The sequence below is a fragment of the Tenrec ecaudatus genome, chromosome 11 (genome assembly GCF_050624435.1).
Source record: "Tenrec ecaudatus isolate mTenEca1 chromosome 11, mTenEca1.hap1, whole genome shotgun sequence".
NCBI classification, from domain to species: domain Eukaryota; kingdom Metazoa; phylum Chordata; class Mammalia; order Afrosoricida; family Tenrecidae; genus Tenrec; species Tenrec ecaudatus.
The window spans coordinates 16,637,409-16,664,935 of record NC_134540.1 but is presented as its reverse complement, the minus strand read 5'-3'; the positions used below and the strand labels follow the sequence as shown (position 1 = coordinate 16,664,935).

Sequence of the window (27,527 nt, the reverse complement as noted above, 5' to 3'; positions counted from 1 at the left end):
TTACAGCTCATGAGTATAGTTTTTAGTCTCCAATATTCACCAGGTCATTCACCAGGTGGCAGTCTCTTCCTTAAGTTTATTTTGGCAGGCAAGTTTATTTGACTTGGCTCGTCTAATAAAAGAGGTTGTAACTTAGGTAAGCAGATAACCTATATCCATTCTGACAATGCTGAATTCTAATACCTGCTTCTTCTTTGGAAGAGCTGTTTCTCATTATTTTTCCTTCAACAAGATTTATTTTTTTCTCTGTGTTCCCAGTGAGAAATCAGTTTTCATTTGCTGACGTATAAGCTGCTTTATTGTTGCTAGCTTCCGGTGACTGGATTCCAAGTCAGAGCGACCCTCTGTCTGCAGAGTAGCAATGCTCAGTTGGTTTTTCGAGGCTGTCAGCTTTCAGAAGCAGATTGCCAGGCCTTTCTTCTGACAACCTTTCCACTAATAGCCAAGCACTGGCTCATAAGCTCCTTAGAAGCAAGACTTGGTCTCATGTGCTTTGGACATGTTGACAGGAGAGACCAGTCCCTGGAGAAGGGCATCATGCTTACTAAAGAAGAGGGGTGATGGCAGAGAGGAAGATGCTCAATGCTGTGGCTGGACAGTGGCTGCAGCCTGGATGGGCTCGCAGACAGGAATAATTGTGAGACGGGTACAGGACCTGGCAGTGTTTTGACCTGTTGTAGACAGGGTTGCTATAACAACAACCATGATTTAGACATCACTGTTGTCTTACAAGCCTGATTTAGTTCCAAGCTTCCTGGGGCCATGTGACGTCTTCTGTGTGGACATTGAGGATGTCTTTCTCACAGATTTTTGGCATCATAGTTCTACAAGTTTGCCTCTTGATTCCTCTCTCAGAATATGTGAAATTTCATCATAACAATCTTTGAAGGACACAAATATGAGTCTTCAGACACAGGGCAAAGGGACCTCTTAGGTTTTGAAATGAAGGGCAATCATAAAAATGACAGTACTAAATACATTGCGGAGACACTAGATGCTTTAAACAAAATATTTTAAATTTCTAATCTGAAAACTAATGAGCTATAGTAAGCATTCATTTCTCTTTCAAGTGACGTGATTTGTTACTCATGGTCACACAAGTTGTAGGTGGTGACGCTTGGATTGGAAGCTGTCTTTGTCTATTTTCGAAACGCGGTCTTTTTTCATGAAACGTTTTCTGTCATGTGAACATAAGCTCTAAAACATTTGCTCATGTTTACATATTTCATTGGTACACACACACACACATTAAGAATTACAATTATAGTGATATGTATCTGTTTAATTCTGGACAGAAACCTTGCTAGTTAGAAGAGACTCAGAAAGAGATCATCTTAGTGACCTTCAGTAAATTTCCTGAACCCTGAACTTCACTTTGCTCCTATTTGCATGAGGGAATGGTTTCAGGGTTCGGGGTGTGTGTGTGTGTGTGTGTGTGTGTTTGTGTGTGTGTGTACAGAGCACGTGCGTGGAAGGACAGTAAAATGCCTTTTCCTTCTCCTCGATTGTATGCTTAGACATTAGTCCATTGCTTTTTCATAGAGAGAATCACAGACACTCAGACTCCCGTGTCAGGATTAAGTAGTCTAGTTTAGGAAAACAAAGATGAATCCCAAAGAAGCCCTTCCAGAATATGTGACCCAATGAGCTATGACCACTATCTCAGAGTCAGGAATTATGTTTAGATCGGAAATCAGCAAACAGCACATACAGGAATTGACTTGAAGAGCATTTTCCTGAGTTGTGATTTAAGATGAGGTAGAAGAATTAAAAACTCCCCGTATTTAGTTATAACAAAATGTATGCAATGAGAAACATTTACCATATGCGTCATTTACCAAATTAAACGTCAGCCACGTTTATTGCATACCTAGAGCTAACCGTTACATGCATACATAGCCAGCATGTTCCCTACTGAATCCATTCCAGGCCCGAATCCCACCAGATCCCGCCCAACATGGAAAAGAAGACCATCAAAGAGAAGGACGGACACAGAAGGTGCAACAACAGATCCAAGCATAATGACAAGTTTGTGGCACAGGACCCGGCCGTGTTCCATTCTGCTGTGGGTTAACCAACTCCACGACACCTAAAACAATAGGACCATTCCACACCATGGCAAAATCCCCTGACATGAAGAAGCCCTAGTGGCACAGGGGTTAAAGTGCTTGGATGTAAAAAAAAAGTGTTGATACCATGAACCCACCAAGCGCTCTGTGGAAGAAAGACATGGCTCTTTGCTTCTCTAAAAATTAAAGACTCGGAAATCCTATAGGGAAGTTGCGCTATGGGGCAGGGTGGGGGCCCGAACCCATCTGCACAGTATCTAGTCTGAGCCACTGGCAGAGCCGCGCTACCCACAAGCAGGAATCTCGAATAGCCTATCAGGCCGAGACCAAGGAGATCTTGATTATGCTGCATCGGACGTGGTATCAGGTCAGATGTCCTCCCTATAGACGCAACCTGAATTTATTCGGGTGCAAGTATTCCTTAATTATTCCATGACAGAAATCTCTGTCCTGGCATCTGGAATGCTGATGAGCATCTTTTCCTTAGGATGCAGTTTGTATTATTGTCTTTGTACCATGATGACTTTATCCTCACCACCTCACTGCAATTCTGGGTGTTATTGTTTCATGTTGGGTGTCCTAGCTGTGAAGCACAGGAGGAGTGGATGCAGAATGCTAATAATGGATACAAGGGGATCTAGGGGGAAAGGGCGAGATCACAGGGAGGGAACGGCAATCTCAATAGTAAATGATGAAGGCGGGAGTGGGGAGGGAGCATCAGAACAGATTGTGATTGCGTAACTCATCTTAAAGGGATGTAACGGGGGCTGGGGGTGGAATGCTCTAAGAGTGATGTGGTAATGACTGTACAATTCTCCTTGATATGATTGAATTGTATGATTCGCATACTACGTACGTGCCAGTAAAACCGTTGGGTAAAAATAGACTCGCTCTGAAAGGAAGTGACTCAATGACAACAGGTGGGTTTTGATGATTTTGTTTGACTTTTGATATCACAATCTGAGGGGGTGTCAAAAAGTTCAGGAACAATGGAATTAAACAATAATGGCATTTTAGTCACTAACGTTCTGAACCCTCTTCATATATGACACTGCATCCCAAAGTACTAAATATTTCTCTCTTACTTTGCTAGAATCTTCAAGAAAGCGTACTGAGAATAGGTTCCTTCCTCTTTTATTGATGTTGAGGTTCTTCAATTTCTGTGTCTTTCCTAATTGAATATAGATCTATCTAAGACATTAAGCGTGGTTATCACAGATTATAGATGTGTTAAAAACACAACAAATTAGGATTCTTTGACGTTAGCAGACCTTTTTGTAATCATATTTTGACAATATTGTTGTAAGCATAAGCAGGCAATAAAATATTAAAGATTATATAATAAAGAGAAGACCTGATAAGATACACATTTTCTTTTTGGAAATTCTATTCACTCCATGCTTTCTCGGTATTGTTCTATCTCTTGGTCCATCCGAGTGCTTCCTCTCCTGTCTTCTGGGTTGTAGTTGGTTTGTAGAAGGACCTTAAGCCAGTGATTGGCCCGATGACTGTTAGAATCTCTTTCAAACCAGAGACACTATGATTCTAACAAAGGCCGTTTCCATCTATGATTTTTGATGTGGAAGAGTGTATCAGTCTGTCTAAACAAAGGATTTCAAATGGATTTGAAGATGACCCAGAGGAGGGCAGCGGTCTCATTCGTATCACCCAGTGTCACCAGGAGTCAGTGGCACACCTAGGGTGGGTGTCACCGGTGAAGAAACTCCTGGCAAAACCTCCAACCCATCCTTGCCTCGTGGACCTCCTGCTGTACGGGATCCAGTAGGATCGGTGGCAGTGTTGATTACGGATCTAACTCAAAGAGCATTTTGTGACACAGTTGCACATTATTTAACGTGGTATTTCTTAGATTACATGAATACGAATGACAATTGTTTTGTGAAATATTTCCATGTTGAATTACAGCATTATGAGTTCCAATATTGACTTTTCTTCTTTTCCTTTAATTAGAACTTCCTTCTCAAAGCAGTTAATGATAACAGATAATGGTATAATTGTGAATACTAATTACAATGGGGTAGCGAAAGCATCAGGAAACTAGACAAATCACCTCTCAGCACAGCGGCAGCAATGCAAACAACTGCGTGTGTCTGTAGCCTGGGATGATGAAATCACGTAATCTGCAGCATGATTCTAATTGGGGAAAAGCGACAATGCTGACCAGCGCACATCAGAAAGTTCCAAAATTAAGTTAACACAGGGTTCTAGCCTTGTAGGGATATTGCCATGTGTGAGTTGGGTTTAATTTTTTCCTTTTGTGATAACTAAATATGGGGATATTTTAATGTAAGTAATAAATTTATGCTGAGATATCACAAAAACATTTTATAGACAATAATTTTGGTTTCACCCCTCTGACCATGTCATCTGGTGCAGTCAGCACCCCTTTCCCCTGTACTGTCGCCCCTGCCATGAGTTGGAACCAACAGTAACTGGCAAAAATCAAAACATGGGTGCTGGAGGGGAGAGCACAGATATTTCACTACTTACAGTAACTTTGTGCATGCTGACTCTCTCTCTCTTGAAAATCCAACAAGGTAATACCTTATCACAAAATGTGGGTTTGCGTTTTTCAATGAGCTAATTAGTTAGACTAACGGAGACACTGCAAAGTTCAAAGATTGTTAACCACCGTTAGCACTGTACTTTAAGAGAAAATGTCAGTTGATAGTGTGCTTCAGCCTATTCGCTTTTTCAAACTACATGTTATTTAAGAGGAAAATAACTGTCCTGTGAAATGAAAATTCACAGATATTTTGGACCATGAGAAGCACACAGAATAGAGAGTGTAACTAGATTAAGACATTTTTCTAATGTGTACTTATTCATTATTGTTGTGTGGAAGATCTACATTTATATTTGATGGTTGTAGTGGTGTTTAGGAGCCCTGGTGTCACAGTGGTTACACATTGGGCTGCTAACCCCAAGGTCAGCAATTCAAAACCACCAGCTGCTCCTCAGGAGCAAGATGAGGCTTTCTACTTCCGTAAAGAATTAGAGTGTCTGACACACAGGGACAGTTCTATACTGTCCTATAAAGTCACTGCGTCCGAAGGATCTCGATGGCAGTGGGTCCGTGTTGCTTCACAATAAAACTGCATCTCTAGGTCAAGGACATCTGCATCCTTTCTCTCAGAGGTTCCAGAGACTAAGAATAAACATTCCAATTAGCTTAGACAGGCAGAGAGATGGGATTGCGCCAATTTAGGCCACTGCATTAACTCATCGTCGCTTCCTTTAAGAGAAAAGAGGTTATACATCAGCTTGATAACGTTACAACTATGCATTCTTCTCAAATTATAAAAATGTAGCAGGTCCCCTCCTTTGGGGAGACTTTGTTCAGCCTCCCAGCAGACTATATATTATGTCAGTTCTCTCATGCTCAATCACACGTTGGAACCACTATCCAGAGTGTCTCATAACTCTCACAGCATTGTTAGCTGATCCCCTTTCTGGTTGGGAAAGGGCGGGGTGAGTATTCACAAATGCTCTTGGTGTTCCTGGGAGTACCACCTTCTTCTCTTTCTTATCTTAAGGCCTCCTGGCCTTATACACCTCAAAACAATGATGATTGTTAATTTTAACTTAAAAATATTTTGCTGTTACAAACTTATTATACACTGTAGACAGTTTAAAAATGCAGACAAGCAAAAGATAAAATTGAAGTGTCATGCTGCTGTTAGGCAGACAGATGACAACTAGCGATACTGATATAAAATCTTTAATACACACAGATATAACATTTGTTTATAATTTCTTATACAAGAGAATTTTATATGTACACAGAATTTTATACACACAGATAGACTTACATGTGCTGTCTTGTTTCATTTTTTAAAAATCAGCATGTTATATTATACGTGCTGTCTTGTCATCTGATTTTTATTTAGTTAATGATATCTTTCATGTTAATAAAATTTATCCTATACCTTGGTCCTTAAAAAAAAGAATGTCTAATAAGTGATCCAATCAATGAAGATTTGGGATATTAAAATGATCTCAAAGATAAAAGTTAAGTCAAAGAAAGTTAAAACCGCTGCATAAAAAGTGATAATAAAAATGAGCGCATTCTTTTTCTTTGTAAATGCTTGAAAAACTGGTTCTTGAGTTTTGCACGACCTAAGTCATCATTTGCTGTATTTCACCTATTGAAACAACCAAACTTGCTCAACTTGCCTGTACTCAGATTTGTTAAAATGACAGCGGTAAGTTGATAGAAAAAGGCATTGTTAAAAGGTTCGAGGAATTTTAATAGCAACGCACATTTTACCAGTCCTAATGATGTTAACATCTTATCTCTTTAATTAATTAAAACTTCTAAATTAGTCATTAATATTCCTTAGTAAAATTTCAGATTGTAATGGAAAATCAAAAATGCATCACTCTATTTGTGGTGGTTGCATAATTTCATGTCAACTTGAGGATATATACAACAGTCGGGGTGGTATTCACCCTGTCAGTCTAGTCACACAGCCTGACGGTGCCTCCTTCTGGGTGTGGCCTTCTCATAAGACTGGGCTCTGGGAACCTCCCCATTTCTCTCTGCCTTCAACTTCCCGCTGCCGAGTCACTCTGGGACCTACCAGAGCCCCGTGATGTTTCCCCCACCATTGGATCCCCATGACTTGGCACCCACCGGCCTGTGATCTTCCTGCGTTCTTCATCAGTGCATGTGGCTTGTGAGTCTGAAGAAGGACTATTGACTAGTATCAGACTTAAGGACTTGAGTTGAACTGGGCTGGATGTTTTCCCAATATATAACGACTTCTTGACTAAAGCTCTATCTTACTCATATATGAGTGTCTCTGGATTTGTTTCTCAAGTGAACCCGGCCTGGCCTAACACAATAATGCTTACTGAAGAGTAATTTATTATATTTTATATTTAACTGTAACACTCATAATGGAATTTAGGGTCTAATAAGAGTGATCTAAACACATATCACCAAACGTCATATTTGAAAAAATGCCCTTACAATTTTTTCTTATTTCAATATAAACATATCTTTATATTAGCACTGTGCATCACATCTGTTTTGAAGAATATTTAGCCTCTTCAAGGCACATATAAATTTCAATCAATTTAAATCTAAGAAGTATAAAACGCTTCACGAGTAAGCATTTACTGTCATCCAGGTGAAGGATCTTCCAATTACTGAGTGTTTTTAATGCTAGGTACTTTAGTGTGCTAAGCATTTAATCTTCACAACAGGAACTGTAATCATTTTTCCTTAGGAGAAAATAGAGGCACAAAATTATCAAACAACTTGCTGAAATTATGAGATAGGGTTGACACTCAAAGCTCCCTCTCTCTCTGCACTGTATCTCACTGCTTTCATCCCGAGGGGTCTACACGCCTCAGCTTCTCCACCAAAGAGCAACGAAGTCGGCCCGGTCCAGCTTGCACGTGTCCTGGAATGCAAATACTTAAACACTCAGAGCTTTAACTCGTTGCCTGGAGGTTGTGGGGGCTGTGTTTTAAATTTTGTTTGTTTGTTTATTTTCAGAAATGGCTAAAATCCTTTCACCATAGATTCTAAATATCCAAATATATGTCCTACTTTTGGTTTTATAATAAATGTGATGTGCGAAAAGGACAGAGGAAGAGAACATTTTTTCAGGAGGACTTGGAGAATACAATGCCACAAGAGTAAGTGGTTAAATAACGTATGGTGGGAATGACTCCTTCAGCCACCGCATCCTATTAACAGTGCAGGGTATCTTTCAAAAATGCCTCCTTATGGGACAGGGTTGTTCCCATCGCTAACGACTGCCATTTGCCGGCTGTCTGCACACAACTGTGCTGAGTTCTACACCATCTCTTAACTCTCAACTGTAAAATAAGAAGCCTCAATTGAAAATTCTCAAAGTGTGTGTTGATGAAACATTTTATAATTATCCCTCCTCTACATTGGGTGGATCATATCTACAGGTAAGTTTGAGCTCTTTCACGCTAGTGGATACAAGGATATTAAACAACTTTTGTGTTGAGAAATTGGGCATGACTGTAAGAGTAAGTGATGGCCGTCCAATTACATCCCGGGAAACACACGGGAGCACTTCCATCGCGCCCTGTCCAGTTGCGATGAGCCAGCACTGACTCTGCGGTAGCAAGTTTGGTCTGGTACACGCGAAGCATTTCTATGCTCCCCTCCTCAGAGCTGTGTGGGACAGGACGGACACACGGTGGCTTTCCTTGGTGATTAACTGCCGTATGAAGTTCATGAGATTCCAGAAGAAGTTATGAAGCCACTTAAGAAATGGAAAACGGGTGCAAGAATTGAAAGCGGGCTTTCTCAGGGCATTTGAACCCTGGAGCCCAAAGCAAATGGGCTAAATATGAGAAATTTGATTTCTGTACAGAAAGCAGGCCTATGCCATAGTCATTTATAATGTTATGCATGGTCTGTTAGCATAACATACTTATTTGAGGTATATTAATATTAATATGCTAAGACCAATACTCTAATTCAGACGCGGTTTTTCTGATCACATAATAGGCAATGTTCCCAAAGCAATACATTATATTAGCAAATGCGCCGAAAGCAGAGGGGTGTGGGGCAGAAAGGTTCCTTTTGTGCACTGAGATGGGAAGAGAAAGAGTAAACGGAATCAGATTCCCCTTTGAACCAAACCTCTATTTACAATGATTACATCTGTCAAATGAAGAAAGGAGCCAAGCACCCTAGAGTGCAAATTTCCAGTGTTTAACTTCGCCCCGCCCCCCACCACCAGCATATGTGTGTGGCTATTTGTCAACAGGAAGACTGAGACTATAACTGTACACACTAATGATGTCAAGACGACTATGAGATTGTAACATTTTACTTTATAAAAACGTTTACCAATGTGAGCATCGCTAGGCTTCCCATAGCAGATACGATGAATACCAAGCCACTGATGAACAGCTGAGAAAACCAGCTCAGAGAAGCCCAGAGGCTTGTCCAAGGCCACACAAGGAGACAGCGGCAAACAACTTAGACGTCAGCGTGTCTATCACGCACGTTGCTCTGCTCACCACACTTTGCAGCTTCTGATGGCGTTGTGCTGCGTAGTGCCAGCCATGGCGACTTAAACTATAAATTGGTTATTTAAGTTACTAATGAACATTTCTGTGATAGAAACGTTCTGAAAAGAGCAGGTGAAAGCAGTGAGGCAAAATCTGAACAGATGAGGAAAAAAACCAACATTGTAGCTTTGTACGGCGTCCCTACACAGGACGGTGCATATCTAATCTCTGGTCTTTGGTAGGCTGTAATAACTGAGCATCTATCCATTAAAGTACTCAAGATATGTCTTCTCTAATCCATGCAGCCAGCCACGTGTCATTTGCTGAACTATGGTGGCTTACTTGTTGTAAGATGCTGGAAGCTACGCCACCAGCGTTTCGAATACCAGGAGGGTCACTGCCAGTGTACAAGTGTCAGTAAAACCTCCAGATTAAGACAGATTAGGTGGAAAGGCCTGACAATCGACTTCTAGAAAATAATCAATTGATACCTGGAGGATCATAATACAATGTTGTTGGACTGACTGGTTCTACATATCCTAAGGAGGAACTGATGGCTGGAAGACACCATCATGTTTGTGAAAGAATGTGGTGAGAGTGAGGGAGAGCCTGGTGGAGATGGAACGACACAATAAAGGCACTGATGGACTTACATGTGTTGACAACTTGAGAGCTTCGCAGGACAGGGCAGCATGTCCTTTTGTGGTGCATTACGGGTTTGCATCATCTCGAAGGCAGATAGCAATCACTACCCATTCCATGGATCAATATGGGAGCATTGGTGTTCACACATCACAAATGAAGCAGGTAGTAAGATTTAATAACTTGGCCAAGCTAACCAATCCTAAGAAACAGTGCCAAACGTGGCACTCGGGAGGAGGAGCCCAGTGAAGTAAGTGTTAGAGGAGCTAATATGACTGTTACCTTTGAGATACTTTTTTTATCACCAGTAGCTATTTGGTTATAATGTATCACTAAACAAAAGAAGTAAATGGAACATAAAATATTAAAATTGCATATCTGTGTAGCTACCTCCCTGTAGAACTCTGCCACAAAGAAATGGTGATGCTTACATTGGCTTTTCCCAACCCAACCAAAACCAAACTCACTGCCATAGAGTCGAGGCCAACTCACAGGGACCGCACAGCACCGAGCAGAACTGCTCCTGTGAGCTTCTGAGTCTGTAACTCTTTACGGGAATGGAAAGCCCAATCTTTCTCCTGAGGACAGGCTGGTGGTTTGGAACTACTGACCTTGTGGTTAGAAGTCCAAACTATAACAACCATGCCACCAAAGACAGAGTCAAGCAGCAGGGTCGAGGTTAGTTGTGTATATCATGTGTCATTAAACAGTACTTTTTCGGTGTTTTTTGAACTTTAGGGAAGTATATAAATTTAATTTGGGGGGTTGCCAGAGGAGGCTGGCTGACATGGAGGTGGAGACAGAGGGAAGAGGTTATCGTTTCCCACTATGTCAGAACATGTTCAAGCTCTGAAATTGATATAAAAGCAACAGCCATTCTAGGGAAAGTAACAGTAGTGGTTGTAAGTGGTAATGGTTATGTACTAATTGGACTGCAAGTAGTATTTTATTGACCAACTAAATTTTAAATGACACTGTACTATTCAAGATAAAGACAAAGTCTAATTGTATGGAACTAAAAGTCTTAAAGTATCGTGTAATTCATGTCCTCAATTTGGATAATGAAACAAGGCTTGAAAGACTAATGATCATACTGGTGCAATGGCTAGAAGCAGAGTAAGAGGGTTACATTAAAGACTCTCCCATGTCAGCACTCATACTTCTGGGCTTTGTGGTGCGTCACTTAAGACTTTTTTGTACTTTTATTACCGCATCTGTTAAAGGGGAGAGAGATAGCGCCTAAATCAAAGCCAAATGCACTGCCATTAAGTCAATATTGACTTAGTGACCCTATATAGCACGCAGACTTGCCCCGTGGGGTTGTCTTTACAAAACAAACTGCCACATCGTTCTCCCCAGAAGAGCTGCTGAATTTGAACCAATGACCTTTCCAGTGCAGCCCATGGATTAGCCACTGCGCTACCATGCTGTTGTTCAATACCGGTCAATCGTTGCGAGCTCTTAGCAACCCTATGTAAAAACTGCCCAGTCTGGTGCCATCTCATAACCATTGCTCTGCGTGTGTCCATTGCTACAGGCACTGGATCAATCGCATCTAGATTCTTTTCATGGAAACGCTGATTTTCCCCAGAGAGTTGGCCTTCTCCAGGGACTGGTCCCCCCCCAATAACACATCCAAAGTTCATGACAAAAAGTCTCATTACCCTGGCTTTGAGAAACTTTCTGACTATATTTCTCCCAAGGAAGATGTGTCTGTCCTTTGGGCAGCCCAACAATATATTCAATATTCTCCCCCAAACCATAATTCAAATGCACCCATGCTTCCCCAGTCTTCCGTATTCACTGCCTGGCTTTCCCCTACACATGAGGCATAGCTCATAACTTGGGCTGGGTGCACCTGTCTTCAAAGTGGCATCTTTGGTTTTGAGAACTTGGAAGAGCTCTTTTGCAGTGTATTTACCCAGTTAAATGTGCCATTTGATTTCTTGACTGCTACTTCCACGGGAGTTGACTTTGGATCTTTGTAAATTTAAATGCTGGACAACTTCAGTCTCTTCTCTGTTTATTATACATTTGTTTGTTAGTCTAGTCTTGAGGGTTTCTATTTCCTTCACCTGAGTTGTATCCTATACCTGATCGTCACCAGGATACAAGTCCGCTCAGCATTCAGCACGCAAGGTTGTGTCACCTGCGTTATGCGGGTTGTTAATGATGCTGTGTTCTTCATATAGACCAATTCCATGATCATTTGCTCAGTTTACAAAGTGAATCAGTATGATGAAGGGATATAGGCCTTATGTTTCCTGGTTTTAAACCAGGGTGTATCCCCTTATCCCCTTGTTCGGTTCAAAGGACTGCCTCCTGGTCTACAGACAGGCCCCACAGGAAGACAATGAAATGTACTGGAATTCCCATTCTTGGGATTATTTTCCATCACTTTTATGATCCTGTTCTGCCACATGCAACATTCTACACTTTCTCAGCTGCTGAGTTAAATAATTCAATACAGTAGTCCCACAGAACATGTAATATTTATGATTAAAGGGTTATTAAAACAGTTAGAAGGAGATAATATAATTGAAAAATGTTCAGGATACAGATGTTCAGTCAGGGCTGCTAATAATTGCTCAATGGACATGCTACTCCTCTGTCAGCTTCAACCCAAAGGCATGTAGCACCCATTATGCGAGTCAGTGAACCAAGCTCCCCCAATTAAGTGCACAAAGGCACCCCACTCTCACAAACCAGTATTCTGCCCCAGAGCACCCCGCTTTACTTGTTCTGTGAGCTGGGGAGGCAACCACGTTGCCTCATTCTTGCTCTGGCTCCTGGTTCTGTTTCTGTTGTTACCCCTGTGGCCCCCACCCAGACTTAACAGCTATTTTCCCTATCATGGGGGTTCACTGTGCAGAGATCCCTTGGTCCACAGGACATGCTCCACTCCTAGCTCTTGCCGGTAATGAGATCTCCCTTCTGTCTTCTCAGCAGACTCATTTTACGCCCAGCAGGATGGCAAGCACAATGAATCCTGTTAGCAATTACTCACACGTGAATCTTATCAGGGTCTTCCCCACTTGCTTACTCACACTCATCAGGAAAAGGTTGTCCGTGGGCGTTCCAGAGACTTTGGGCAGAAGAGCACATTGCACACGCAGAGCCATGTGATTTACTAGAGCGCAATCAGCCATGCCCTGTTCTGTGGAGGAGGGTTCTACTCTGACACACATGGAATCAGCATGAGTGAGAACTCAACAGCAACGGCAGTATTGGGGTTTGAAAGTATCTAAACTGTCTTCCACCAAAATGGTCTCGGATATTAATTCTGGATTCAATCAATAGAATATAGCAGTCTTTTTTTCCCCAAAGGGTTATCAAGCATCATGAAGAGGCTACTGAGTCTGAGGGAGACTCATCTTTTAAACACCATGGAATCCTGGAAACAATGCTTGCATACGACCGTTCAGCATGGCTGACACACCACATACAGCTTCAGACATTCTATGCCTTGATATACCTCTAAGATGGTGTTTATCAAAGGGTGATTTGAGATCAGTTTCATCATTACCACCTGGGAACCTGCTAGAACTGCAAATCCTGAGGGCTGATCCCAGAGCTGCTGGAGAAAAGTCTGGGGTGAGTTCCAATAATCAGCATTCTAACAAGTCCTGCTGAGAAAATTCGGATGGGAAACCACTGTGTAAGGGAAGAATTTAAAACCAAGTTTGGTTTCTGGTAAAGGTTTCCTGAAGCAGCTGCAACTAAAATTGATTCTGGCCCTAAAAGATATCAGGGGAAAGGTCTCCTGAATCTAACTGGAAGTCAAGTAACCAATCAATTCCCTAAAAAAGCAGACTAAAAGGCATCCTGAGTAGGCTCTAAAGCAACCGTTCTCAACCTGTGGGTCACAACCCCTGTGGGGGGTTGAATGACCCTTTCCCGGAGGTCGCCTGATTCATCACAGTAGCAAACTGTTGGGGAGGTCACCACAACATGAGGAACTGTATTAAGGATTCATGGCATTAGGAAGGTTGAAAATCACTGCTCCAGAGAAATCACGTACGAAAAAGGTTAGAGAAAAGTTAAATAACTTTGTCGGAGATTATCAGTGAGAGAAGCCAGCAAGGAATTTCCAGGTAAAAATTCATACTCTTTCATCTTCCTGTTTTTGTGCAGAGAATCAGGATTTCTACTATATGAGAGAAACAAATAATATTACTCTATTCATGTTTTGATGTTAAAGTGAAACTAAAACACTTGGAATTCAAAACCCTGGCTTATGAGAATCTACATTAAATATGTAAGTAATATTTAATAATAAATGTTCATCTAGTTATCTGAAAATGTTCACCTAGTTGTCAAGATCTTTTCGTTAGATGCTGAATTGAGACTATCCCATAGACAGTAAAACTGACAAACATTTGAGCACTGCATAAAGACAAGAAGGGAGAAAAGAAGAAAGGAATCTCATCTGCCTCCAGGTCCTCGACACGCACATACGGTCCTCGAGGCGCACATACTGTCCTCGACACGCACATACGGTCATCGAGGCGCACATACTGTCCTCGACACGTACATATGGTCATCGAGGCGCACATACTGTCCTCGACACGTACATACGGTCATCGAGGTGCACATACTGTCCTCGACATGTACATACGGTCACCGAGGCGCACATACTGTCCTCGACACGCACATACTGTCCTCGACACGTACATACGGTCCTCGACACGTACATACTGTCCTCGACACGCACATACTGTCCTCGACACGTACATGCTGTCCTCGACACGCACATGCTGTCCTCGACACGCACATACTGTCCTCGACACGCACATACTGACCTCGACATGCACATACTGTCCTCGACACGTACATACGGTCGTCGAGGCGCACATACTGTCCTCGACATGCACATACGGTCATCGAGGCGCACATACTGTCCTTGACACACACAAACTGTCCTCGACACGCACATACTGTCCTCGACACGCACATACGGTCATCGACACGCACATACTGTCCTCGACGCGCACATACTGTCCTCGACGCGCACATACTGTCCTTGACGCACACATACTGTCCTCGACGCGCACATACTGTCCTCGACACGCACATACTAATCTCTGACCTCCTAGGTATCATTTTCAATATGTCACAAAATATTTCCTCCCCGCTTTGAGCATAATCTGTATTCCACTTATTGTAAGTAAAATCTCCAAATTGTGTACATTTAAACATTCTTCCTATTCCCTTTTAAGATTATCTTCTCCTCTGGGCCCAAAGTTTAGCAACAATTAGTATTTATCACATCAAGTCAAATTTTATTTGTCTTTTTTCCCCTTTTACACTGTGTTGAATAAATATGCAACAACATCTCACCAAGCGTCACACATGTTCCTGAGTGACCTTGTTTGTCTGTTGTTCGTGATCCCCTTACCTGGTCCCAGATCCTACCCTCGTCCTTCACCGGAGGCCGGTGTCCTCTAACTGCCTAAGTACTTGAGACGTTATTTCTCCTTCATCTTTTCAAACTTTCCTGCCACAATTTTGTGCCTGTCTCCTTTCAGAACTCAGTCTTACACGCTGAGGAGCAGGAGATAAGTCTCCCCTTCAGCATCCAGGGGAAGTCCTGGCAGAATAAACATCCTAAAACTGTTCCCTCGTGAGCGTAGGTGAAATGTACAAAAGATTAATCTGGAATCTCATAGCCCTTGTAGTAGTGAAATAGTTTTATGTTAACTCGAAATTTTATGAAAGTGTAGGGCTGGCATCAGACCTGTCCATCAGCTCACTGCCTGAATATGTCTCCCAGGGAGCACGACCTTCGTATAAGGGTTGATCCTAGGAACCTCATACTCTCTCTGGTCCACCACCTTCCTGATTGCCGGGACTCTGCTGCCAAGCCTGAGAGCCGTCAGCATCCTGCCACGTTTCTACAACTTTGGATCCACGCGACTCTGTACCCACCAATCTGTGATCTTCCTGCTTCCCAGTTCACCATGCTGAGTCCCTGGCAGACTTCGGGACCTGAGTGGGACTGGGCAGGGATGCCTTCTTCATTTAAAGCTCTTTATTATACATAGTTGAGTGTCCCTGGATGTGTTTCTCTAGACAATCGGGCCTAACCCAGCCCTTTATTATGATTCAAAAACTGAACCTTTTTCCAGAGAGAGAAACCAATTTGCAACAAAATTATAAGGAATGTATGATCCACAAGGCACATTTGAAGAGTTAGGATCTGTTCTAATAGCAAGAACTACACACAGTTTTATGTTGGATCCCTTGTCTTGACTTATTTTATGATAATTACGTCAATTTTACACACTTCACATTTGGATATTATTATTTTCAGGTTTTAACAGCTGGCTCCAATATCTTCAACAGCAAAATTATGGATAGAATGTTCTTTGTAGTTTGTTTTGTCTTTTTCCCTCTTGGGGGTGTGGTGGGTGGTGGTGGTGGTGCTGGTGAGGCTTAAAATTGGGTGAATCATAAAAAAACCCAAAATGGTTTTCAAAGGACATAAGTCATCTAAGAAATGACATGTAATGAAATAAGAAACTCCTGATGGGAGCCTATTTGATACCTACAACACATGTTGATTTATGGACACTGTTTTCTAAATGCTTCCATGCACAACCTAAAAAATTCATAAATGAACAGACATACTCCAGTGTGGGCCGACTACACCCCTAATGCCTGAGGGCTATCTTCTATGGCAGTGGTGCTCAACCTTCCTAAGGCTGCAGCCCTTTAAGACAGTTCCTCATGTGGTGGTGAGCCCCCAACCATAAAATTATTTTAGTTGCTACTTCATCACTGTACTTTTGCTACTGTTATGAATCGGGTGACACTGTGAAAGGGTCGTTCGACCCCCAAAGGAGGGGTTGCGACCCACAGGTTGAGAACCACTGCTCTATGTGAAATACAACATATGTCTCATGATGCTCCAGGTTTGCCTTGGTTGCACAAAATTCCAGGAATTCTGAAATAGATGGGATTTATTCTTTCAAAATAATAAAGACTTCAAACAAAAAGGCCAACGTTTTATTTATTATCAGTACCTTTACTAAAGAAGAATTCTAGAATGTACAAATAGAAATGAATTCTTGGCCAGCTGACTGAGACAAGAGAAATCTTCCAGAAACACATGGTCTGGGATATTTCAGATGCCTGGCGGATTACAAATCTTACTGCCTTGTATTAATAACCAGGATCCAGATCAAGGGCTTCCAAGGTGCCAGGACCTACTTGTGAGACTGGAGTGTAGCTCAGAATTTGAGCATCTGCCAACAAACACTCTCATAATAGCAGGTATCTTTCCCAGACACCACATCACTCCACTTAGCACAAATGTCATTGACCTGATTAGAAAGACATCAGAACCGATGGTCAATGTTTTCTAGAAAATAGAACAAAGTTGGCTCTTGATCAAGAAGCATGAAAATACTTTGAATCACACCTTTCTTCTGCAAACTCAACCATTTGCCCTGTGACGGCTTATGGTTCACAGAAAAGAAGACGATTACAGAATCCAATATTGCTGCCAGAAGAAACGGAAAATACTCTAGGGCTAGGATTGTGGAAGACATTTCAATATTACAGGTGACTAGGGCAGCGACACCTAAACTGAAATAGAGAAAAATCTACTCAGCTTCAGTCCCACCAGTCTGCATTTCCTTAGTCCTGAAGAAAAGCAACAATAGAAACACCCCAAATCCTAGGATACCTTACTGATCCATAACACTGAAAGTTTAGATGCATTTGAAAAGATGACTAAAGGCAGATTTCCACCAGTGAAGTTCACCATTATGGAAGATCACCCACAGACAACTGGATATGGAACAAATCCCAAGTCGAGCAGCAATAATCCGATAGGTGTTGGTATTGTGGTGTGTTGTCCTAGAGAAATTCGGGTTCAGGTAAGGTCACAGGAGGAGTGATAGTGCAACACAAGGAAAGAAAACAGACTTCTGAGAAGACCAGGGTGAATTTTTAAGAGAGCGCTTAGTCATGAAGTTCTTTCCCTAGCAATAAGCCGAATAACTAACTGCACAACTCACTTAAAACACAGCCCTACCCCCTCCTCACAGGCTATCATTTCAGAGGGAGGGATTTGCTTGCTAGCAAATAGAGCAGATATTTCCAGAGCTGGTCTAACAGACCTTTTATAAAATCTTATTTAAAAGGCCAGGTTTCAATGTCTTTGCAACTCGTCCCTCAGCCTCGATCCAGGGACGGGAAGAGTACATGGTGAAAGACGCCAAAGCCACAATGGGCAACTGGGGTAGAAGGCAGACACACAGGCTCCTCCTGCCTTTCGGGCTTCCACCTTCCTTAGGGCTAAGGACATGGACACCGTAGGAAGAAGAGAGAAACACACACACATTTTGCTTACAGGTGTGTGTCTGTTTTCTACGGAGCGCACTAAGGTCTGGCTAGAGTTTTGCCACTCGATGATTTGCGGCCTCTACTGCCAAAGTGCAGTCGCTTTCTGTGTTTGTTTCTGTAGGTTTCAATGTAAAAGAAATCCACGAGTGTTAAAGAGCACTATTTGAATCCTGAACCAGGCAAGCAACTAACCAGGAACACTTCACAAACGGTTCACGGTCTGATACTGCAGCATGTCAGAAAATGGAACACACCAGGGACACGCGCATCCCCTGACACCTGAAGCCGCAAGTGACAACACCTTGAGCTCTAGCTGAAACTCTTTCCATCTATGTGATGTCAACACACGTTTGTTTGTGGTGCTTTCCCAGGAATGTCCCATTAAAATATTTCTGACTTCAATGCCTGGAAAGAAGTTGGGGGTATCTGAACACCTTTTGCAAACAGACAAAAGGTGTCGTCTTTGAAGCGAGGGCGGCAGGTACCTGTTTTTCGCCACTGGGCTTCTTGTGGTTCAGCAGCAGCTCCACTGCCCCAACCACTTCCTTGCGGATGGCGTGCAGCAGGGCGTCGCCGACGTACACATTGAACCGTAACAGCAGCTCGATGAGCTCCAGGTTCTCGTTTTCGATGGCGATGAGAAGGGCAGTTCTCCCCAGAGGGTCGATGCAGTTAATGTTGATTTTAAAATAAATCTCCGCTTCCTCCAGGGATTTCTTGACGCTTGCATAATCTCCCTTCTCCACGGCATTCAGGTAGGCTTTCTCGGACGGGGAGAGTTCCGATTCCGCTCGGACGATCCGCAGAGGGATCCGATCTCGGTACGGGGCGTTCACATTCCGTTTGTAATAAAACTGAGCCATGGTTCAGGTCGTGCATTGGTCTCTGCAGAGGCAAACAACAAACAGAAGCCATGAGGACCCAGGCCTTGGGCTTTGCCGCTGTTACGCATTCCACTTATTTTCAAGTTCACGATGATGATGTGGAAGTCCACACTACCAACATTATTCCTAAGTCTGTTTTTCTCTTGGAGCAAATAAGATAGACCAATTAATGATTCAATTTATGAAACGCACACACACACACACAGGTTACTGTGAGCTACCCCCTTATGGGAATTCCATGCACCACAGTGATCTGTACAGTTTTCTTAACTGATTTTTATAGAAATAGATTACTAGCCCTTTCATGCTATTTATCCTTGTCTGGAAAATTCCATGAGACTTGGTCTGCATCCTAGCAAAATACAAGAATCCACGGAAGGACTGGTGGTGACTGTGCATGATAACAAGGAATTGTATCGGAGTCTCCCACAGGGAAGGCCAGACCTGAACCACCACTGCCTCTTAAGAAGCACACGTGATGTAATCTTAACTAAGGCCAGTAAAAAGAGAGCCCTACCAACAGCATATTTCAAAGTTCCTAGAAAACCTAACAGGTCAGACAAGTGTCTCTGTAGATTTTCAGGATCTACAGAGGAACCGCTTACCAACAGTTTCATAAATATATATAATTTTTAGAAGACCTTGAGAATCAAAGATTGTGTTTTTGAGAAGTCAAATTTGCACCATGATATTTAAACATCAGTGTTACTAATATTGAAGATGTCATTGAAATGATAAAATATCACTGTCTTGGAAAAATAGTTTTATTTTTCCTATATTCTATTTTTAATGTTAGTAGCAATATTAAAATTATAATGTAATGTTCAAAAAATATCATACTGCTGGCCCAAAACATAATATTAATTTTCCCAATGTATATGAATTCATTGAGGGGGACTGTATGCTTTTAATTATATTACATAATCATTGAGATGCTAAGCCATTCTGTTTCCAAAGGAAGATGGTAGGAAAATTAAATCCGGAAATTAATACAAAATTTATATTTTTTAGTTTGATATAAAAATATATAAATAAGTTCTTTGTAAAAATAAATAAACCACAAGGCAAGTATATAATTCACAAGAAAATTAATTTCTTGTGAAAGTTACAGTAGACACACAGTTGAGGACGGGAATTATTTCAAATAATTAAACCGAAGCAAACACACACACACACAAAACAAACAAAAAGAGCTCACTGACATCGAGTCAATTACGATTCATATCAACTCTATAGGTTAGGGTAGACAGGTCCTTTTGGGGTTTGTGAGGCTGTGAACCTCAACAGGAATAGAAAGAGCATCTCACTCCCCTGGAGTGACTCTTCGATTTGAGGGCTGCCCTTGCAGTTAGCAACCTGCTTCTCGTTCACCACGCACAACCCACTGTGCCACCAGGGCTCCTCTGAAAGGAAGAGAAGGTCTTTCTAAGTTATACAAATGTATTCGTAAATTTACGGAAGCTATCTTGATTTAGGATCACTCTTATAAATACAACCATATAGAAAAACATTGTACTAGGATTTGAGTATGATGTCCCTGCTGTTAGTTCTTCATGTATACTTACCTGAAATTCTTTGCTCTTTTACGTCAAGTAGAAACAAAAAAGAGGATTGTCCTCAAAGAGGTGGCCGGACACAGTGGTCCGGCAATGAGCTCAAACATGACCACTGTGAGACCGGCACAGGCCGGCAGTCCTTGATCTGTTGCGCACGGGGTCACTGTGAGTTGGAACGGACGGAACGGCACCAACAACAGTGAACTTCAGCCCATGCATTTATTCTGTATTGCTTCATTAAAGGATATGGAAATGAATAGGGCAGTCTAAGTTTCTAAAAATATATATATTCAGCTTACATATACATTCAAATATATATTCATCCGATCTTCTTAGACCAGATTATACTGCATAAATCCATCTTCTGTAAATAGTCTTTGAACTACTGCTCTCAACATGCATTGCCTTCACGAATTTCATTACATTTCTTTTGCATTTTAGAATAGGATGCATTGTTAGTTTTGTCAAAGACTAAACTCATGTAATCTGTTGAAATAAAAGTAAAGAGATGTCTTAAGGGTGGTTCCACTGCAATTGGTCAGCAGTCTGCAAAATTTTAAAAAATCACACCAAAGTACAGAAAATTAGAAAGACTTTTATGTCAGAGAAGTTTAGAAAAACAGCTATTAGTCAGATACCAGTAGCTGTATGTCAAACATAAGTCATGTATCAGTTAATCTATAGATGCCGTGTCCTAGAGCCAGCCTGCACAATCATTTTCAAAAATATCTGTGCTTACCTGTTGAAGACAGGGACAGCTTGTGCAGAGACATTTGTTGTTCTGAGCCCAGCTGCAAGCCTGCCTTCCCTGTCTCCCTCCCACCTGAGTCAGTGGAGGTTAACCCATTACAGAGAGGTGTCTTGAATGCCTGTTATTTTCCAGTTCTGTCAGTACAATACAAATGGAGCTGATTCTGCACCCTGAGGAGAAAGCTCTCCTATACTAAGCACCTATTTTTTGTACTATTCCATAATTCCCCACTCTTGAAATCCATTGATCACTATGATAAGAGTGCCTTCTGCATGGAGCAGCCGTGTGGATACCCCTGCCAGCGCTGAGATGCTTACATATTCACTGACTCGGCTTCCCTCCTGCAGTCGGCATCATTGCATGTGTTTTGTGAGATGGAGGAGGACTTTGTGGATTGGTGTCAGACATATGGGTTAATGTTGGACTTGTTTGTGGGCTTGGGCAGCACTGGGTTGGGATGTGTTCTTGATGTGCACTTAACCTTTATATAAAACTCTCTTATACATGAGTTTCTGTGGATTTGTTTCTCCAAAGTATGCACACTAATACACCCTTGCTCTTCCAGAGAAAGATGAGGCTTTTTATCCTGTAAAAAGTTAGTCTCAGAACAGTCTCAAAAACTTACAGGAGCAGTCCTACCCTGTTCTACGGGGATGCTAGGAGTCGGCATCGACTGGACAGTGAGCTTGGTCTTGAGTTTTTGGTTCTCGCCTATATGGGGTCATATTGACCATAGCAACTCCACAGGTGAGCTGGGAAGCTGAGCTTGCAATAGAGAGTTTATGGTATGTTGGGCGAACCGACACAAAAAAAGGAAGGTAAGACTGGTTGCATGCCTTGAAGAAGGTAATCAAGGTCGCTGAGTTGTACATGTGAAAATGGTTGAATTGGTGCTTGTTCTGTTTTGTGTGTGAAGCCCCAATCGCTCAAGGGAGAAAGAAGAGCATCACTAGTTTTGTTTCTCGAGACATCCAGTTGAACACAATAGTTAAATTATTAACTCCTTACACTGAAAGATTTTATAGAAACTATTAAAGCAATGCAAAATTCCCAAAAAAGGTCCATTAGAAATATACCTTAGATTTTAAAAAAATGAGTAAGATGCTCATTTCCAAAGAGCATCAGACATAACATATATCTTGAGGCATAATAAAAGTTAAAATAAGCTCAGAGTCACAGAGTATTACATATTACATAGACGAAACCCCAAACCAAGCCGATTAGCATCAAATCCACTGTGACCCAAAGCGACTCTCTATAGCAGGCGTCCTCAAACTACGGCCCAGGGGCCACATGCGGCCCGCCAAGGACATTAATCCAGCCCGCCCGGTGTTTTTGCCCTGTTTGTTTTTTTATTTCAAATAAGATATGTGCAGTGTGCATAGGAATTTGTTCATAGATTTGTTTGTTTTTTAACTATAGTCTGGCCCTCCAATGGGTCTGAGGGACAGGGAACTAAGTGGCCCCCTGTTTAAAAAGTTTAAGGACCCCTGCTCTATCGGGTTCCCAAGCCTGTAAATATTCCTGGAGCAAATAGCTTTCACTTTCTACCACCCAGTAGTTGGTGGATTTGAACCCACTACTTTGTGTTTAGCAACCCAAGGCTACCTGACAGCACCACCAGGAGTCCTCGTAGCATAAACAGTCCTCATAGCATAAACAGTAAACTAAAAATACAAGACCACCAAGATTGAGCAGATTTTATTAAGATTTGACATATTGTTTAGATGACTCAGTAACTTATTCTGCTGAAGTCCTACCTTTGATGTTGATTTCATAAAGGCTAGCATTACCTTTTTAACTTAGTAATTAAAGCTGTTCACAATTTTCACAAATTAACCTGTTAAACTTTTAATGGCAGCAGATTAGGGCTTTATAATTAAATTTTTATACATACTTTTATAGTTAAGCTTTGTAAATTGCGAAGATAAACATATTCGTTAATGAACCTAAGTCTACGAATACCTTTATACCCTGACGTTAAATTTATAATCAGTTTACTAATTCATTAATTTATGTATAAATTGGCCTCGGCATCTTTAAAGATGAGATAATTCAATTATTTTTCTTCTTTTGTTATTTTCTTGGTAAACTATATAGCCTTTTCCCATGGTCTAGTTTCATCCATGTGGTATAACTGTTGATGTTTTCAAAGTTGTTCTAGAGTTAAATAATAAAATTAGAGTAAAAATGAAAATTAGGATAATCAATAAACAAATATAGGACGACATTTTTATTTGTCATAAGCAAGATTCCTTTGAATAGCAGCTTGTATAGCTGCCTTATCTCCACAGCTGCTCCTGTTAATCATGCAACATGTCAAAAGCTGTTCAGTCAATGATCTCAAAATAATTACCGAATTCAATTTCTGGGAGAAGACTAACAGGATTTTAAAAGCCATACAAGTTGTTCTTGAGAAACGTTATGTCCTTCATCTGACAAGAGTCGTATTAAGATGATACCATCTTCAGTGCAAGCCAGGGAGAGGCCACTGGGAGCAGAGCATTTACATACCACAATATTTGGAGCTGTTTTTAAATTTCAAAGATTGTAAGCATGAGGTATTTAAGGGCAGTAAGTGCATGAATCAATAAATTCATAATATATGGTGTCCATATAAATTGGTTTTCCTATGTGAAAATAAATAAATATTGGCATTAAGGGTGCACAGTTATACTAAAAAATGAAAAGGTACTACAGAGATGAATAACAATAAAATGTAAAGCATCAGAAAGGACATGGTAAAAGTCATAAATAAAGACTCCTAGAAATCTGAAGACGAGAATGTGACTGAGATCTTGGCCTGGACAGCTCGCAGTGCATTCCACCGAGAGTCTTTCTTTAGGGATGCTAAAACAATGCTGTCTTTAAGAGCTTTTCACAGTCGCTGTGAAATTATATTTATTAAAATCTATCTCATTTAATCCAGACAAGTGTCTTCAAGGTAAACACCCTACGTAGGTTTTTCAAAGGGTGATATTACTCTGAATGAAAAATGTATTCTAGTCAGTACTGTAGTCATAACATGGAACTGGGCATGAAATCTGTTTTAGAAGACATATGGCCAGACTGCTCCTTAGAAGTAAGGACAGCGAGACTGTATTTCACATCTGTTGGACGTTTGTCAGGAGAGCCAGGCCCTGGAGAAAGGACATCATGCTTTTTCAAGAAGAAGGGCAGCAAAATCAGAGGAAGACCTTCAACAAGATAGATGGACACAGTGGCTACAATTGGCTCAAACAGAACCACGCTGTGAGGATGGAGCAGGACTGGGCAGTGTTTCTTTCTGTTGTGCACGGGATTGCCATAAGTCATAACCAATTGGATGGCACCTAACAATAGCAATCAGCATTGAATTGATGACATGGAACTGGGCATCCATACTGTGGGAGACAGCACTTACTAAGGAAGGGTGGGAAGATAAGAAAGAGCCAGGGCTTGGAAAGACGTCTCATTAACACTAGTTCATATTTACCGTATATACTCATGTATAAGCTGAGCTTTTCAGCACAGTTTTTATGGAAAAATTTGGTGTCTCGGCTGATATTCAGGTCAGCTTATACTCAAGTATATATGGTAATTTCATAGAATTTAGAATCTATAAACACTTTAAGATACAAATATATACATAATTTAAGTATTTAAAATGAAGTAGTTAACCACACATATGCAGGACAACCTTGAAACCTGGAACCTTAACAGACTAAGGAAAATTGTATTAAGAGCACATAGATTTGTCCTTCTTAATTACTTGAGATTCACAGGTTCTACTAAAAAGACAAACAATCAAGTTAAGCATTTAAAAACTGTGATATATGGATGCAGTAACAGGGAGGTGCTGATCGGGCAGCTGAAGTTTCCAAGTTGACGTCCTTGTCAGCAGCTGCCAAAGTGCTGCTGGACAGAGAGGTGCAGGATGCTCAGTCCAGCCAAGAACTTGACCTCAAACGTGGAGGAAACAACTTGGTTCTCAGCCTGCAGCTACAGAATGAAATGTCTATAGGAGTAAAAGACATTTTTCCACAAGGCATTAGAGAATGTAAAAGATCTTTGCATTTGAATGCTGCTCTGTATAACATAAAACAGGAATGCAATGACTATGTCAGGTGATATTTCAGGGACTCATCAAGAAATGGGGCCTACAGAGCACCCAGCCTTGAGGGCAACACACTGGCATGCAGCAGCACACTAAGAGAGAGGACGATGGGGCTGGGTCCAAGCCGAGCTATGCTGACCCCTCCCCCAGAAGAAGGCTAATACAGAGACAGCACTGAAGATCTAGCCCAGGGAGAGAGGCCGGTCTGTCCAGACCACACCAGAGTGAACAAAGAGGGAGAGAGAGTGTGTGGGGACCTCATGTTGGCCCACCAAGCCCCTGGAATGACATTCCTTCTCAGAGAAGCCAATGCACAGAGAGGACCTTAGGGCCAAGCCCCACCATGAAACATGACATTTCCTCACTACAAGGGACAGCACTGGAGACAGTGCAGAAAGTGTGCCTGGTCTGCCCCATGCACAGCAGGGTCAAACACTAAGAAAGTGCCACAGGGCAGCAAGGGGGGGAAAGGAAACAAGTGTCCAACAAATTTTGAAACTAGACTTCTGACTTGGGAGACAGAGCTTGGCACCTCATCAGCCTTGATTGGAAAACACATTTCAGGGTCAGCAGACAGATCTAGAGCTACCGTTTTTGTTTTTTTCTTATTTTGTTTTGGGTTTTGGTTGTTTTTCCCTTTGTCTGTTTACTTAAGATAGGCAGGAGTACAATCCTGAGGAGAAAAAAATGGGACCAGCGGTTCTGGGGGGGGGAGGATCAGAGAGGAGGGGCGGGGGGGGGGAAGTGGGGGGTCAACAAACTGAATGATAAGAGAATGACAAGAGATCTAAAATTGATGACAAGGAGGGTGTATAATGCCTGGTGGGGTTTAGTCAGGTGCAATGTATCTGAGAGGAATTACTAGGAGCCGAATGGATGGTGAGCATGATAGTAGGATAGGAAAGGAAACAGAGGAAATAGGCAAACGCTATCTATAGAGGTATAGCTATAGGCATGCATGTATGTAAATATACTAACTTATAATGAACGAGATGGAGACCAATGTACATATATTTATATGTCAAGTATTAAGACAGCAGATAGATTTTGGACCTCAACTCAAGGGCTCCCGTAACACAAGAACACTTTGTTCTGATAACCTGGCACTCTGTGATACTCACTTTCCTGACACACTCGCTGAAGACAAACTGGGTGCATATGCAAATGTGCTAATAGTGAGAGAGTTAATAGTGCCCGGCTATCAAAAGATATAGCATTTGGGATTTTGAAGGCTTGAAGTTAAACAATCAGCCATCCAGCATGGAAGCAAATAAATCCACATGGAAGAAGCACACTTGATCAGGTATCCAAGATCCAAAACAAACAGCTATATGGAAGTGAACAAGGGGGTTGCAGGGGAGACCCAAGCCTATCAGTAGACATTTGGAAATCCCCCCACAGAAGGGTATAAGGAAGGGTTGATGCAACCAAGGTGTAGTATGACACCAATGAAAAACACATCATTCCTCTAGTTCCTGAATGCTTCTCTCTCCCCCCATAACCCAGTTTTCCCTTGCAAATCTGGCTAGACCGGAGAATACATGTTAGTAAAGATAAGAGTTCTCAACACATGGAATTCAGGACAAATAACCCTTTAGGAGCCGTAGTGAGAGTCACAATATCATGAGGATAGGGGATGGCTGAACCCATCACAAGGTTGTATATATAGCACCCCCACCCCCAAAGGGGACGAAAAACAGAAATGTGGGTGAAGGGAGACAATGTACAGTGTAAGATACAAAATAATAATAATATATCAAGGATTCATGAGAGTGGGAGGGTCGGGAAGGGAGGGGCAAAAAGAGGAGCTTATACCAAGGGCTCAAGTAGAAAATGTTTTGGAAATGATAGCAACATATGTACAAATATGCTTTATGATTTGATGTATGGGATGTTATAAGAGCTGTAAGAGCCCCAGATAAAATTAATTTTAAAAAGTGGAAGAAAAGAAATATGGGGAATAATGGGGAAAGCCCAAAATTTTTGAGATGTGCCTTTTCAATTGAACTAAATTTAATTTCCTCTGCATGTGTTGAAGATTTCAATTTAAAAGGAATTATAACTTGAATTGATCCTAACAATTTAAAAACTGGTCACTAAATATGGAAATCACAATAATCTTAACAATATAAAGCTATACCAAAAAAC

General features: G+C 41.5%; 1 protein-coding gene across 6 annotated transcripts in view; it reads right to left on the bottom strand.

Moving 5' to 3' along the window:
- TRPC4 (transient receptor potential cation channel subfamily C member 4) overlaps positions 1-18,955 on the bottom strand; it is a 161,689-nt gene extending 142,734 nt beyond the window's left edge. For all 6 annotated transcript variants that reach the window (XM_075563603.1, XM_075563604.1, XM_075563605.1 and 3 more), the window contains exon 1: positions 18,578-18,955. In XM_075563603.1, the coding sequence (XP_075419718.1) occupies positions 18,578-18,955 (378 nt within the window). The remainder of the gene's footprint in view (positions 1-18,577) is intronic.
- Between the last annotated feature and the right edge of the window lie 8,572 nt (positions 18,956-27,527).